Here is a 17794-nt window from a genome sequence, read left to right on the forward strand (position 1 = left end):
ATATAATATATATTATTTGACTCCGTCCTTGATATATGTAGAGGTGTAAATAAAATTTTTATAAAAATATATAAATTTAAATGCAAATGGTCACTTGTATATATTTTGTAAACACTACCCATCAAAAGTAATTAGTTTACCCAGATACATCCTCCCAAGTTCAAATACACGCACAAGTCTGAATTTAATTGCAAACGTCTGTGGATTAAATTCAGAATTTCCGCTCCCCATAGTGCATTTAAAGTTTGGTAAATGAACCATAAGAGAAATCGGTATGTCGGAGGTGATGTTAAGCCGTTGGTCCCATGTACAGAAGAGACATACCTGTGTAGCAGTAAAAAAAAGAAAAAAGTGCAGTGATTTATAGTGCGCAACGCACAGGCACAACGCCTAGACGTTGATCCACAAGCCTCAGCACACTTTACAGGTTGTCGCTGACCGCTACGGCCCCACATCATTCCATAAACCATTTTAACAACAAATCAGGGACTTTGCTGCTACAAGAGCGCACGCCCTAGACATTCCAAAAAAAACATCGCAACCAGGATCAGCTCCCGAGTTTACGTGCGGGTTACAACGAGACAATTAGCAGTATAGGTCCTTGTCCAGAGGATTTCAAGCCAACTCAATTTTCCACGAGAGCATACTAGGCACCGCCAGGGTTCGAACCCGCAACCTCTCGCACCATAGTCGAACGCCTTAACGATTGAGCTAGCTTGACTGCTAATAACTGATTGAGCTAACTTGACTGCTAATAACTTGACTGCAGTAGCTTGCATTCAGTTTCTAAAATAGGGTGTCAACTGTTCCAATCAGTCTCAGTGTTCAAATGGACCCCAGTTGAAATAAGCTTGGATCACTAGAGGCTTTCTAAAAATAAAAAAAGTCACAATTGTTCAGATTTGTCATTAGCTGGATAAAAATGTGGACCATTGCAAGTTTTGCTAAGCCTTGCTGGTTATGATTGCAGCTTGTATATAGCTACAACACCGTTGAGACCATGACCAGTGTCACATGAAATCATCAGTTGCTTGCCATCTGCTGTGAATGTAGGACATCTGGGTTTACCTGGGATGCCAATGATGTAAATATCCTGCAGATATTGTCCAGATGCAGAGAAGCAATGGATGCTGTTAATATCGTAGTTGCAAACACAGATGATGTCCTCAATGCAGGCAATTCCTGCAGGCACCCAATTCCAACTTTGTAGATGAGGTGGATAGTTGATATGCAACAATTGTCCTGTACTGTCTACAATATGCATTGACATGTCCCAGTCACTTATTATGATTGTATCTTCTGATGTCACAGCCAGTGACCAAGGTTCAATGCCTATCTTCATGCTTGCAACATGTGAACCATCCCCCTTGTGTTTGCTGATGTATTTCTTCTTGATTTCTCCTACCAGTAACTGACCCTTAGCATCCATGGTTAGACCTACTAGACAAGTGTCTTCATCAGCTGAGGATTTGTTTTGAGGTGATACTGCAGGCCACTTTTCCCTATACCAACCAGCAGGACTATAGACTTTAACGAACTGCGATAATCGGTAATACACAAACTGCCATCTGAGCTTATTCGGACTTCTCTAGGCCATGAGCGTGTCCCAGGTTTCAGTCCTAGCTTGGTATCTATGCTGGATTTGTGCATACCTTGTTGACTGTATACCTGTACCTTTGCTGCATCCCAATTTGCTACACATACATCTCCTTGATGGTTGACTGCCATGCCATATGGCTTTGTCAGCAAACTTGCTGCAGATCCACCAATTTTCCTCTCAAGCATCCAGGAACCATCAAGAATCTGTCGTTGTCTATCTATCTTGGCTGCTACAGCTACTGCTTGTCTGTCAGATATCTGTGTGCAGAAATTTAAAAAAAAAATATATTTCATCAAAGAAAAGTTAAACACTCACATTTTTGTCCAAATAATTTCAGAGTAACCATACTCCGTCATCAGCGGTGTTATACTAGTGAATAACTGATGTATGACTTTTACTTCCTGTTGACAATGTCCTTTTTTGACCTTCTGTCAGGTGTTTCTGGAAGCAAAGTGTCATAGATTTTGGAAAGTTCTCGACCCCCATCTCTATTAAGGGTGGGGCTGGTCTCTTTCGTGATGAAAATCGCTTCTCTCACTTTTGGCAGTAGTTTTTTTTGTCTGCAGAGCACTTCGACGTTGTCAGTGTCAGCATCATGTCCTGTGCACTTGTGGTGCTCTCCAATTGCAATTTGCAGTCATTCAGCAGTAACACACCGCTGATGACAGAGTATGGTTACTCTGAAAAAATGTGAGTGTTGTTGACTAGTTTTAAACTTTTCTTTGATGTCTAGTACCAACACATATAAATCTCTACACTCTAAAATAGAAATGTTATTATCAAGGGTATTTGAACAACAGGTTTTAAAATAGGTTGTTTGTGTCCGACTGCATATCACTATTTTGGAGAGCCATGAAAGTAAGTTTTTGCAAAATTAAATGTTTATTCTGATGGATTATGCCTAATATATGAATATTTAGCTTTATCCATAATAATTAGTATAAATTTGCATAAATAGCACATTTTGAAATTTGTTTTGACACACCAAAAAATGTCAGAGGGAATGTTAAAATGTAGCCAACAGGGACCGAATTAGTCGTTAACTGTTCAGTATTAGCTCGAAAAGGTTAAATGTTGTCCACAAATACGGAAATGTTTTGCATAACTTTTAAACATGTTTCTTACATGTTTTATACTATTATAACCCGGAATTGAAACGTTTTCTAGCAACCTCTTCTAACCTTAATGTTTAATGTTTGTTGGGATAAAGTTAAAATCAATCATTCTGTCACGAGCTGTTTCAAAAGTAATTGAGTGAGTAGGCCTAACAACATTATCACAGGTGTGGATAATTATGTTTATCAAGCTAACATGATCATTACTATACTGGATGAATAATCTATACCAAGACACCATGATTATCATCACCGTTTACTATGTTTACTAACCACTCCCGTTTACTAACCGCTCCCGTTTACTCAACTAGCGGGGACCCGCGCGAAGCGCGGGTCTCCCGCTAGTTATAAATATTTTTTTCCATACAGCTCAATACTCCGTTGAAATCAATATTCTATTATTGACACAGATAAAGAAAGTTTTCATATGCATTGTGTTAGGACGTGCACCTGGAACTTAACTGAATGGGCGAAACACGTTCCTTCCTACCTGTAAAGTACAATTGTCATTCTCAAAATTAAATATATCTCAATTTTTACTTTGGATTTCAAATTTTTTACTTTAAAAATGCAGTAAAAGATATCCACAGCAAGCTGCAAGGCCCCGCTAATTAGTGTACTGCTTTTCGAGTGAGTGTACTGGAAACAAAACCCTGGTTTTTCCTGAAAACAATTTTTTTTCTTGTAATAGAAACATCATATGGGGTACTAGAGCATGCACAAATCGTAATAATGTGTAGAATATAGAAACGCTGTGGTATCTCATGGTAGTCATGGTATAGACTAAATCCTCCAGTCCTTCAACATCTACGCACGGTCATCGGGTTGTGCTGAATAAGGCAACGTAAAGGATTGTGGGTAATAAAAGGCGCCGCAATTCTGGGCCTGGAAGGATTCAGGCTAGTCATGGTATGCTTAGCCTGAGTCGCTCGGCCTATCTCGAATAAGATCGCGATGCGTAGCTGTTAAAAAATGAGAGGATTCGCTGTACTATTACGGCAATTTTTAACACAAAGATATAGGGATGATGACGATGTGCTCCCTACATACTTATACATACCGAGCCATCTCTATGTCCCTTTACCAGATGTTCACTTACCACAGAGAGGACTTCATCAATACTGGGCCTCTTGCGCCAGTCTACTGCCCAACATTTCCTCAACAAATCGGCTATTGGCTGAGGGCAGTCTGGAGGGATTGGTGGACGTTCATTGTCACCGCAGATTCTCATCACTACAACTTGTGGTTCCAAACCCTGAAAGGGCACCTCAAGTGTCAACAGTTCCCAAACAACTACACCATAGGAGTGGATATCATATGTAGGCGATAGCTTCAGATCTTTCATCAGTTCAGGGGCCATCCAGGGGTAGGAAGCTGACTGTGTTGCGTTACTCATTGTTTCTTTAAGGTTCTTTGCTATCCCAAAATCGGTCAACTTTAAGATCTTTCCCTTGGCGATCAAGTAGTTGGGCGATTTCACATCTTTATGCAATATCTCCATCTCTCTAAGATATTTTAGCGGTAGCGCAGCCTGCTTTGCCAAATTACAGAGTTGATCTAATGGTAGTCTGTTACCATGACGCTGATCTAGATAGGACCTCAGTGAACCACCTGTGCAGAGCTCCATGATCAAAAAGTAATCGGGACTCTCGTCAAGAACTGCTAACAGCTTCACTATATTTGGATGGTCAAGTTTGGACATGATTTCAACCTCACTTGGATTAACTTTATGAAGTCTCTTTACAGCAACCTCTTGTCGTTTCAATATCGACTGCCTCCAAGTTGCTTGATAGACAGTGCTGAAACCACCTTCACCAAGTTCAGGTCCAAAAGTCAAAGCAGATCGTTTCACTTTCAAATAAGCCATCATCAAGGTATCTGTGTACAATTAAAAACGGAAATAATTAAAAATTTGAACAAATAACAAACAAGGAGGTTCAATCTTGAACAAGTCTTGCTGCTTTTGCAAAAATGATCTCTTTGACAATTTAAATTTTTGTTCAGAATTTGTGGCCCAGCTGATGGCATTACTAGGGGTTCATCTTACCTGAACATTGAGCTCCTAAGATGGACCTCTCTGCCACTTAAAAGGGCATTTCGTGATCCACAGCATCATCCCCCCACTTTTCACCAAAAAAATTGAGATTTTTATACCACTGGGTACCTCTGTCTACATAATGTTTATGTACCAAAAATTTCTTGCAGGTTAATTCGTTTAGCAAAGATATCGCCAAATTTGAATTTCGTTCTGGTATACCAGAACGAAATTACAACGCATTGTCTATATGGAGCAGTGCAATACACTGTTACGAGTCGTACTTGACTCAAGGCCAAAATCACCTTTTACCCAAATTCACACGAATGCACAACACAAATACACTGTTTGATTTTAAGCTAACAAATCTAAGTCTTTAATTGAAAATAGAGTATGCTTGGTACATATAACAACAATTACAATAAAATCACACAATCAGTTTTATTATATCGGTACTTAACCAGCGGTCTTCTTGTTGGTGATTCTGGAGTTCTTGCAATGTTCTGGACGACTGATGTAATATATCCTTATTCACTTGTTCTGCGAAAATCAGCGAAGTCCATCGTACACTTGCATTTATAAATCCTTGCACATAAAATCCTCATACGAAAATGATGATGCTTCCTCCAATCTCCTTTAGCTGCTATCTCCACAAATATATCTCCTTGCGCTGCTTTCTCCATAATATCTCTTTGCGCTGCTTTCTCCAAAAATGGCGTTTCTTTCACCAATCACTCTTTTTCCAGGGAACAGGTTTCTTTAACACAGCTCCGCTGTTTTTGACAGATCGTGGCCTTCACAAACTCAGCAAACTCCAGCAATTTGACAGAAGAACTTTTAATCCTTTGATGAGGAAGAGCACTTTTGTGTGCTCGCTGTCTTCTTCGTTGCTGTATTAAAATTAGCTCAATTATTGGCTATATAAACTGGTTAAAATGTACTTCTTTTTGAAGCACGAAGACCATCACACACATGTGGAGTTTTCAATCTCCCATGCCATTCTGTAAAGTCCCAACAAAAACCTCCAGCTTTTTATATCAGTACTCATGCAAAAACCCATCATCTATTAATAAACCATTACTTCAATCACATTTTCACAACATTGCTGCAATCTTGGGATTTCCCAAGATTAATTATACACATTCTCCTTTCACATTACATCACTTCCTGGGGGGTTTTCCTGACTATGGTGCAATATACTGAACTGGGAATTTCCAAGTTCCAAACATAGATCTGACTTTGTTTACAATAATTTGGGGAATTCCAAAATACAAGGGGTTTCCCATCTCATGAAATACTTTCAGCTTGTAAACAAAGTTAAATAATTAAATTAAATCAAATTACTCAGGGCACATCACACACTCCCACTTAAAAGAAGAAAGTTCGAATGTAATGAAAACTTTCTTAAATGCTTTCTTCTTTTACATCAACTTCAACATATTATCAACTTTGAGTATTTAACTCATCATACACAGTGACTACTTGTCACACAAGTTCCCTTTTTTAAAAGGAATTTTTGTTTATCAGCCCTTTTTATGCAATTCTGGACAGGGCATCAGCCATTACATTGTCTTTTCCCTTAATATGTTTGATGTCCAGATTGTACTCTTGCAAGGTCAAACTCCACCTCACCAGTCTTTGGTTTTTGTTCTTCATCCTGTTGATGAAAGGTGAGGGGATTGTGATCTGTGAAAACAAGCACAGGGTATACTGTGGTACCCAAATACACATCAAAATGTAGCAATGCTAATAGCAATGCTAGACACTCCTTCTCAATTGTGGAGTAATTTCTCTGGTGCTTGTTGAATTTCCTTGAAAAGTAACAAATGGGGTGATCTATTTGATCTTCACCCTCTTGCATCACAACACCTCCACAGCCTATGTCACTGGCATCAACAGTCAACTTGAACTGCTTCTGAAAATCAGGTGCAGTAAGTACTGGTGAACTCATGAGTATTGATTTGACTTTGTGAAAAGCATTTTCACACTGTTCTGACCAAATGAATTTTGCATCTTTCTTCAACAAATCAGTCAAAGGACTTGCTATCTCTGAATAGTTTGGACAGAACTTTCTATAATAGCCAACCATTCCTAGAAATCTCATGAGTGCCTTCTTGTTTACAGGTGTGGGGTATTGCTCAATTGCTTCAACTTTGGCTTTCATAGGTTTCACCTGACCTTGACCTACAACATATCCCAAGTATGTGACTGTGGCATGGCAAAACTCACTTTTTACCAGGTTGACTGTCAATTGTACTTCTGACAGCTTCTTAAACAATTGATGGAGTTGTTCCATGTGTTGTTCCCAAGTTTGACTGTAAACAATCAAATCATCTACATACGCTTCACATCCCTCTATGTCTGCCACAATTTGGTTCACCATTCTCTGAAATGTTGCTGGGGCATTTTTCAACCCGAATGGCATAACTTTGTATTGGTAAAGACCAAATGGTGTACAAAAAGCAGAAATCTCTTTGGCATGGTCTGTGAGTGGAACCTGCCAGTACCCTTTCAAAAGATCAAATTTGCTAACAAATTTTGCATTCCCAATTTTGTCTATGCAATCATCAATTCTTGGAATTGGGTACGAGTCTGTCTTTGAATGAACATTTGCAGCTCTCATGTTCATGCGACCAATCGGTATGAACCATCAGGCTTGGGAACAAGAATACATGGTGAACTCCACTCACTACTACTTGGTTCTATGATATCATTGTCTAGCATATAATTAATCTCATTTTTGAGATGTTCCATTTTCAATGGATTGACTCTGTAAGGATGCTGCTTGATTGGTTTTGTATCACCAACATCTACATCATGAAATGCAGCATTTGTTCTACTTGGCGTATCAGGAAATATATTGTCAAATTTGTGAATCAAATTTGCAATTTGACTTTGTTGATCTTGAGAAAGATGACCTAACTTTGAGTCCAAATTAGTGAGCACATCAGAATTGTTCAATTTTACATTATACTCTTTGTGCTCTAGCTCTTTATCCTGGTCATATGTGACATCAGAATTATCATCTTTACTCTTGTCTACATTGGCGATTTTGTCTACATCGGCATGTTTGTCTACATTAGCATGTTTTACTGTACACACAGGTTTTGGAATGCCACTGTCACTTCTTTCAACATACTCTTTGAGCATATTTATGTGGCATAACTGCCTGCTCTTGCGTCTACCAGGAGTCTTGATAATATAATCTACTTCACCCACTTTTGACTCTACTTCACATGGACCATGATATCTGGCTTGTAATGGGTGTCCTGGAATTGGAAACAGTACTAGAACTTTGTCACCTGGTTTGAACACTCTCTCTTTGGCATGTTTATCATACCATTGTTTCATTTTGGCCTGACCCTGTTTCAAGTTTTCTTTGGCGATATCAGTTACTCTGTTAAGCCTATGCTTAAAATTGGAGACATAATCCAACAAATTGATATCTGATTTCTCATTGAGCCACTTTTCTTTCAACAACTTTAAGGGTCCGCGTACTGTGTGTCCAAACACTAACTCAAAAGGACTAAATCCTAAAGTTTCCTGAACAGCTTCCCTAGCAGCAAACAACAACAAGTGTACTCCCTCATCCCAGTCCCTCTGAAATTCCAAACAGTATGTCCTGATCATGTTTTTCAATGTTTGGTGGAACCTTTCTAGTGCACCTTGTGATTCTGGATGGTAAGCACTTGAGGTGTACTGTTCTATACCTAATTGATACATGACCTGCTGAAATACTCCAGAAGTAAAGTTTGATCCTTGGTCTGACTGTATGGACTTGGGGAGCCCCACAAATGTGAAGAACTTGGTTAAAGCTTTCACTATTGTCACTGCTTTAATATTTCTCAAGGGTATGGCTTCAGGAAAGCGTGTTGACGCGCACATAATTGTCAGAAGGTATTGATTACCTGACTTAGTCTTTGGTAGGGGGCCTACACAATCAATAATAACCCTACTAAATGGTTCATCAAAGGCTGGAATTGGCTTCAATGGAGCAGGAGGTATTTTCTGATTTGGCTTCCCTACTACTTGGCATATGTGACATGTTTTGCAATATTCAGAAACATCTTTTCTGAGAGTGGGCCACCAGAAATGTCTCAGAATTCTTTCATGAGTTTTCTTAACACCCAAATGCCCTGCCATGGGACTATCATGTGCTATGTTAATTACTTCAGTGTGGTATACTTTTGGTACCACAATTTGGTGCACTACCTTCCACTCTTCATTGGCAGGTACATCAAGAGGGCGCCATTTTCTCATTAGCACACCATCTTGTTTGTAAAAACAAACAGAATTTTGTTCTGCTTCTTCTAGGGTCAATGCCCTTTGATTGATCTCTTTGAGTTCTGGGTCATTTTGTTGCTCCAGAATCAGCTTGTCATGACTTAATGGGTCTTTCATGGTTTCCCCAATTTGTTCATGCTCAGAGGCTGTGTCATCTTTAGGGGTATTTTTATCCCCAGGAGAAGGAAGTTTATCTTCTTTCTCATTCAACTTTGACACAAATGTGTCTTCCAAATTGTAGCCTAAGTCGTCAATTTGGTTGTCCTCAATTGTTTCTAATGAGGCCTTCTTACTCATTGCCCGTGTCACTGCACATGCAGGAAATATCTCCTCTTCCTCACTATTATCATCCTGTATACAGGGCTTATTCAGTGACTATTGGGTCAGGAAAACCTTCCCCCCTGCCAGATCATTTCCTAGCAACATGGATACTCCCTTGACTGGCAATTCATGTCTAACTCCTATGGTTACAGGACCAGAAACCAAGTCAGATGTCAAGTTAATTTTGTGGAGAGGTACACTAATTATTTCCATCCCAATACCCTGGATCAAAGCATTACCTGCTGAACTATCCTCATTAAAGGGCAAAGTTCCTTCCAGAATCATAGACCGTGCACAACATGTATCTCGCACAATCTTGATGGGCTTTGGACTACCATTCTCACCAAGTGATACTACTCCCTCTAACACAAATGGTTCAAATTCTTCACACACCTTGTCTGTCTCACCTCCCTTTTGTGGGAATTCTTGTTTCTTGATTTGACTGACTTTTTTTCTTTGACTCAAGTGACACTGCACATCCCACAGTATTACTAGCAGTTTGCTGCTGTTTTTGTGCGTCTTGTCTGCCTTTTAAGAAATAACACTGGGTCATCGTATGCCCTGGTCTCTTACAATGAGTACAAGTTACTTTAGCTTTAAATTCAGTCCCAAATTTTGCTCTGTTACCTGAACTCCCTGGGGTCCTCTACCACCAGCACTATGCTGTGAATTAGACTGAGGTTTCACTTCTTGTGTACCACCCTGATTTGCTCTAGGTTGATTATGGCTGAACCTGTTTGAATAACTTCTGTTATGACTAAATCTACTCGCATTCAATTTGTGAGTTAAACCATAGTCGTCCGCCATTGTCGCCGCTTCGTTTAGCGTCTTAATTTTGCTAGCGCTTTCATCCAAATGGGTTTTAATGTCAACGTGGACACATTTCTTGAACTCTTCTATAAGAACTAATTGCTTGTTGGCTGAAATCATCTTTGACTTCTTTTGACCCAAGCCATCTGTCAAACATTTGTTCTTTTACTCTAGCAAATTCTACATGGGTTTGATCTGCTTGCTTTCTTGAATCTCTGAACTTTTGTCTGTATGCTTCAGGCACCAGTTCATATGCCTTGAGAACTGCCTGTTTGACTTCTTCATAATCATTACACTTCTCTATTGGTAGAGCTGAGTAAGTTTCCTGGCCTTCCCACAAAACTACTTTGTAACAGTAGGGTCCAATGCTCTGGAGGCCATTTCAAATTTAGTAGCTACCTTTTCAAAATGTTGAAAGTACTCGTCAACTTCTTTCTCTTTGAATTTAGGCACAAGCTTTACATACTTTGTAACATCAAACCCTGACTTTGACTTTGAGGAGAAACTTGATGAGTATTTGTCACCTAGCTTAGCCAACTTCTCTTGTTCAAACTCAATTTCTTTTTCTTTCAAATGTGCTTCCAGCGCCATCTTTTCATGGCGCCGCTTTGTCTTCCATTGCCATTTTCTGTTTCTCAAGTTCCAATTTTGCCACCTTTTCCTTTTCTTCAATAAACATTTTCTGTTTTTCCATATCTAGCCTTTCTTGTTTTTCTTTATTTTCATTCTCTAACTTGATCATTTCCAGTTTTTCTTTTTGGTCCATTTCTATTTTCCTCAGTTCTAATTGAATTTCCAACTCTTTCAATTTAACTGCAGAGTCCCCACCGATTTCAGTTTCGACCTCTTTTCTCTTGCCCAAAATGGATTCATCAAAATACTCTTCATCAACTAAAACCTCAATCAAGACATTTTTGATTATTTGTCTTCTTGTAGTTTGCTTTACTTTCAAGTCATAATGTTTGGCAAGTGCTAATAAATCAGGCTTCTTCAACTTATCAAATTTCTCCCAATCTATAGTTTCAAGAAACTCTTCAGCTTTGAACTCTGCCATACTGTACTTTCACTTTCAAGACTCAGTAAATTAATGTTAACTTTTTTACAGTGTATTTCTCCCGGACGAGCCCCCAATTTTTGTTACGAGTCGTACTTGACTCAAGGCCAAAATCACCTTTTACCCAAATTCACACGAATGCACAACACAAATACACTGTTTGATTTTAAGCTAACAAATCTAAGTCTTTAATTGAAAATAGAGTATGCTTGGTACATATAACAACAATTACAATAAAATCACACAATCAGTTTTATTATATCGGTACTTAACCAGCGGTCTTCTTGTTGGTGATTCTGGAGTTCTTGCAATGTTCTGGACGACTGATGTAATATATCCTTATTCACTTGTTCTGCGAAAATCAGCGAAGTCCATCGTACACTTGCATTTATAAATCCTTGCACATAAAATCCTCATACGAAAATGATGATGCTTCCTCCAATCTCCTTTGCGCTGCTATCTCCACAAATATATCTCCTTGCGCTGCTTTCTCCGCAATATCTCTTTGCGCTGCTTTCTCCAAAAATGGCGTTTCTTTCACCAATCACTCTTTTTCCAGGGAACAGGTTTCTTTAACACAGCTCCGCTGTTTTTGACAGATGCGAGGCCTTCACAAACTCAGCAAACTCCAGCAATTTGACAGAAGAACTTTTAATCCTTTGATGAGGAAGAGCACTTTTGTGTGCTTGCTGTCTTCTTCGTTGCTGTATTAAAATTAGCTTAATTATTGGCTATATAAACTGGTTAAAATGTACTTCTTTTTTGAAGCACGAAGACCATCACACACATGTGGAGTTTTCAATCTCCCATGGCATTCTGTAAAGTCCCAACAAAAACCTCCAGCTTTTTATATCAGTACTCAAGAAAAAAACCCATCATCTATTAATAAACCATTACTTCAATCACATTTTCACAACATTGCTGCAATCTTGGGATTTCCCAAGATTAATTATACACATTCACCTTTCACATTACATCACTTCCTGGGGTTTTCCTGACTATGGTGCAATATACTGAACTGGGAATTTCCAAGTTCCAAACATAGATCTGACTTTGTTTACAATAATTTGGGGAATTCCAAAATACAAGGGGTTTCCCATCTCATGAAATACTTTCAGCTTGTAAACAAAGTTAAATAATTAAATTAAATCAAATTACTCAGGGCACATCACAACACATAATCATGCATAACTCGCAAACGCAAAATCGGAATCACCTGAAATTTTGGGAACAAGCTTTTTTTCGTGGATATCTACTGAAAAATGTCATAAAAAGAGGATGCTAGGATCACGAAATACTCCTTTAACAGTACGATGTCATTTATTTTAAAACAAGACATAGCAATGTCCATTTTTTTCTACTATTTGAAGCAAATAATAGTTCTTCCAATAGTACTAGTATGTTCAGCTTTATTTACAGTGGGATGGCAGGAACTATATATATATATTTTTTCAGTTTTAGCCATTTAACTAAAAAACTACAGTGTAATTTTTTTAAAGACCAATAATATCATATCAAAACAAAAGTTTGGTTAGGGGCAAAATGTTTCAGTTCAAATATTTTGAATTGAAAAAAATTCTAACATACTTTGGGACACCCTGTATTCCGAGATTACCAAATAGCTGTGATTTTGGTTTCATCCAAAGTCAGTAGGCTCCCCCTATCCTCTAACCAAATGAATGTTGTTTAATACTTCCAGTTTATTACTGCAAGTTCGTAATAAGCAATAAAGTAACCCATTTTTTTATCCGAATCTTTTATATTCCACCCTGTATAACTTGAAGGTCACCCTGTATAATGAGATGAAATGTATTTGAATTTCTTATGCCTTCAGCTTTCCAAAAATGTATATTTTTGCTAGTTTAGGGTTGATAATTGTGGAGATATTCTAATTTGAAACTTGATTGGTGTAAAAATTCATAATATTTGTGAACACTAAAGCGTGTATGGCGAGTTCAGGACACATGGCCCTCTGCATATTTTGACACCTCATTTGGCACGATGTCACTTTATTCCCTCAAGTTATACCAATTTAAATGGAAAACAAGAGCATTTCAAAAGTGACACATTTAAAGTGACGTAGCCTTTCAGTTTTCTTCACATTTAGTTGATATATATAAATGAAAATGGTTTAAGGGTATTTCCCTGTCAGATTTCTGAACCATTAATGCAACTTCACAAACTTTTAGAGATTATTTTGGTCCTGAAAGACCCTTAAGTAAACATACGTGGGCTAATCCAGTTAAAATCCATACACCCCCATGGAAAACATGACCTTAATCTCCCACACAGGGAGTGTAGATATCAAATGGAATTGCCAATTCAGGTAGCCCTAGAAATTCACACTAGGCTACTTGTGTGGAAGATTAAAGTCATGTCACTACAGGGGGTGTATGGATATTTCAAATGGACTATGTAGTCCATTATTTCAACTTACTTTATATTAACTGTATAAATATTCTTGTGGTTTCATCGTTGAGTCGTCAAACTGGAATTATCACCATGATGACTGTGAACTTGCCTTGTTTGACAGCAAATGAACCAGGAAGTATATTGTGTTATGATATTGTATAGTCAGGTGGGGAAATTATTGAACGTGTCAAGATTTGAGTAGTTTTTGCATGCCCCAGTGATTGCAATTTTATTTTATTTATTTTCAGTTTTGTATGTATTTTGTTTTTCTCATAAATTGAATTATTGAAGTATATATTCTTGCATTTCTTTATGTGAAAGTTTGAAAAACTTTATTTGAAAAAAAAAATCAATAATGATTTAATAAATGAAAATAAATAAAAATAAAATGGGTACTCAACTATCTCAGGTCATCATAACCATATTGCCATGACCTTTAATTTGTGAGCGAGTGGCTAAAAATAGATTGGGAAATTCCAGACATATAATTAACTTGAGATTCAAAGTTTCAATTATTTGAAAACAATATCATGTTTAAAAGGTCAGAAAGAAAAATCTTCAAACTATAATAGATAGTCCAGCTATTAAAGACTTTGAATACACAAACCAAAATCTATTCAATTTTTTTTTTTGGGGGGGGGGCACTCACCGAAAATGGGTGAGTCAGATGACAGTCATAATAAACATCCTTTTTCAACTCCCTTTCGCCCAATGACCCCATTTGTGTTTTGCTGTCACCCAATGAACCTCTTTAAATAATTCTCAAAGGACTTAATGTAATATCTGTTGACCCTTTTTTAAATGACTAGAATGTTTCCCCAACATTTTGTCAAAATTTTACTTTTTTTCAAGTGTTTATATCTTCAGTGTTTCTTTTTTGACAAATTTATATTTCAGCATTGTCCAGGTCTCGCTGAATAACCCTCATTTTTAGGGGTTTCAAAGATGACCCCCTTTTTAGTAGTTTTTCACCCTGTAGCTTTTCACCCTATGACCCCTTTTGCATCAAATCTTTCACCCAATGACCTTTTTTGCATCAAATGTCTCACCAAATGGACCTTTTTAGCATTAAATCTCACCCAATGACCTTTTTTGCATCAAATCTCTCACCCAATGACCCTTTTTGCATCAAATCTCTCACCAAATGACCCGTTTTTAGCATTAAACCTCACCCAATTACCCCCTTTTTCATAACATCTCTTACCCAATGACGACCCCTTTTTTGCATCAAATTTCTCACCCAATGACCCTTTTTTGCATCATATATCTCACACAATGACCCCTTTCTGCATCACATCTCTCACCCAAAGACCCTTTTTGCATAAAATCTGTCTCCCAAAGACCCCTTTTTTGCATCAATCTCTAGCTCTCACCCATGACCCTTTTTTTGCATAAAATCTCTCACCCAATGACCCTTTTTTGCATCAAATCACTCACCCAATGACCCCTTTTTGCATAAAATCTCTCACCCAATGAGCCCCTTTTGCATCAATCTCTAGCTCTCACCCATGACCCTTTTTTTGCATAAAATCTCTCACCAATGACCCTTTTTTGCATCAAATCACTCACCCAATGACCCCTTTTTGCATAAAATCTCTCACCCAATGAGCCCTTTTTGCATCAAATCTCTCACCCAATGACCCCTGCATCAAATTTCTCACCCAATGACCTTTTTTGCATCAAATCTGTCACCTAAAGACCCCATGTTTTGCATCAAATCAGTCACCCAAAGACCCCTTTTTTTGCATCAAATCCCAATGACTGCATCAAATCATTCACCTAATTACCCATTTTTTGCATCAAATCTCTCATCCAATGACCCTCTTTTGTATCAAATCTCTCACCCAACGACCCCATTTTGCATCAATCTCTCACCCATGACCCTTTTTTGCATCAAATCTCTCAACCAATGACCCTTTTTTTTGCATCAAATTTATGACTTTCTTTGCATCAAATCTGTCACCCAAAGACCCCTTTTTTGCATCATATCTCTCACCCAATGACCCTTTTTTGCATCAAATCTCTCACCAAATGGACCTTTTTAGCATTAAATCTCACCCAATGACCCTTTTTGCATCAAATCTCTCACCCAATGACCCTTTTTGCATCAAATCTCTCACCAAATGACTCGTTTTTAGCATTAAATCTCACCCAATTACCCCTTTTTTCATAAAATTTTTTCATAAAATCTCTCGACCCCTTTTTTGCATCAAATTTCTCACCCAATGACCCTTTTTTGCATCATATCTCCCAATGACCCTTTTTTACATCAAATCTGTCACCCAAAGACCCCTTTTTGCATCAAATCTGTCTCCCAAAGACCCCCTTTTTGCATCAATCTCTCACCCATGACCCTTTTTTGCATCAAACTCTCACCCAATGACTCTTTTTTTGCATCATATATCTCACACAATGACCATTTTCTGCATCAAATCTCTCATCCAATGACCATTTTTGCATCACATCTCTCACCCAAAGACCCCTTTTAGTGCATAAAATCTGTCTCCCAAAGACCCTTTTTGCATCAATCTCTAGCTCTCACCCATGACCCTTTTTTTGCATCAAATCTGTCACCCAATAACCCTTTTTTTGCATCAAATCTCTCACCCAATGACCCCTTTTTGCATCAAATCTGTCTCCCAAAGACCCCCTTTTTGCATCAATCTCTCACCCATGACCCTTTTTTGCATCAAACTCTCACCCAATGACTCTTTTTTTGCATCATATATCTCACACAATGACCATTTTCTGCATCAAATCTCTCATCCAATGACCATTTTTGCATCACATCTCTCACCCAAAGACCCCTTTTAGTGCATAAAATCTGTCTCCCAAAGACCCCTTTTTTGCATCAATCTCTATAGCGCTCACCCATGACCCTTTTTTGCATCAAATCTGTCACCCAATAACCCTTTTTTTGCATCAAATCTCTCACCCAATGACCCCTTTTTTGCATCAAATCTCTCACCCAATGAGCCCTTTTTGCATCAAATCTCTCACCCAATGACCCCTGCATCAAATTTCTCACCCAATGACCTTTTTTGCATCAAATCTCTCACCTAAAGACCCCTTTTTGCATCATATCTCTCACCCTATGACTGCATCAAATCTCTCACCTAATGACCCTTTTTTTGTATCAAATCTCTCACCAAATGACCCCTCTTTTGTATCAAATCTCTCACCCAACGACCCCATTTTGCATCAATCTCTCACCCATGACCCTTTTTGCATCAAATCTCTCAACCAATGACCCTTTTTTGCATCAAATTTATCACAATGACCTTTTTTGCATCAAATCTGTCACCCAAAGACCCCCTTTTTTGCATCATATCTCTCACCCAATGACCCCTTTTTTGCATCAAATCTCTCACTTAATGACCCTTTTTTGCATCAAATCTCTCACCCAATGACCCTTCTTTTGTATCAAATCTCTCACCCAACGACCCAATGACCCCATTTTGCATCAAATCTCTCACCTAATGACCCCTTTTTTGCATCAAATCTCACACGCAGACTTTTTGACGACACCGACTTCACCTCAAGTTAACTTCAGGTCACCTCCTCTGACGCTGATGCGGGATCCGCTTTATTGGAGTAACTAAACTAGAACCGGAACCAGACTTCTTTTTTGCATCAAATCTCTCACCTAATGACCCCTTTTTTGCATCAAATCTCTCACACACAGACTCCTTTTTGCATCAAATATCACCCTTTTTGCATCAATAAATTCCCTGAATATAGCATTTTATACTTCAAATTTTGACACCTCATGTGTTTTGCTCTGAGATCTTGTTGAGAAAAGTTACAAGCATTTTAATGGTAAAGCAAATTTAAGGGTGGTCTTACTCAATGCTCTCAACTTTATAATTACATTTAAGGGATGTGCAATGGGCCTGAACCTGGTTTGGATTCCAGATAGGGGTGTGCCTGTAACAGACACAGCCACCAGAAACGGACCAGCTCAGATCGCGCACCAAATAGTTTACAGTTCAGAAATTGCATTTTTTTTTCAGCCTTGAAAAAAATAGGTAGAGCTGGGAATCGAACCCGGGACATCACTTTTATAAAACTCAGTGCCTTACCACTAAGCCAACTGTCTATTAGCTGTGAGAAGTTTGATAGTAATCCTCGATATTGCTGAATATAATAAATCAATACTGATA

At 38.2% G+C, this 17794-nt stretch overlaps 1 protein-coding gene across 1 annotated transcript; it reads right to left on the reverse strand.

The window, feature by feature from the left end:
* Positions 1–619: 619 nt before the first annotated feature.
* On the reverse strand, positions 620–13813 carry LOC140163081 (mitogen-activated protein kinase kinase kinase 20-like). The gene is made up of 3 exons (XM_072186451.1): positions 13657–13813; positions 3815–4593; positions 620–1857 (listed from the first exon to the last, which is right to left on the reverse strand). Exons 2-3 carry the CDS (start codon positions 4583–4585, stop codon positions 1441–1443), a joined length of 1188 nt encoding a protein of 395 aa, XP_072042552.1. The 5' UTR covers positions 4586–4593; positions 13657–13813; the 3' UTR covers positions 620–1440.
* Positions 13814–17794: the final 3981 nt, after the last annotated feature.

Source organism: Amphiura filiformis, chromosome 10 (genome assembly GCF_039555335.1).
Source record: "Amphiura filiformis chromosome 10, Afil_fr2py, whole genome shotgun sequence".
Taxonomy (NCBI): Eukaryota; Metazoa; Echinodermata; class Ophiuroidea; order Amphilepidida; family Amphiuridae; genus Amphiura; species Amphiura filiformis.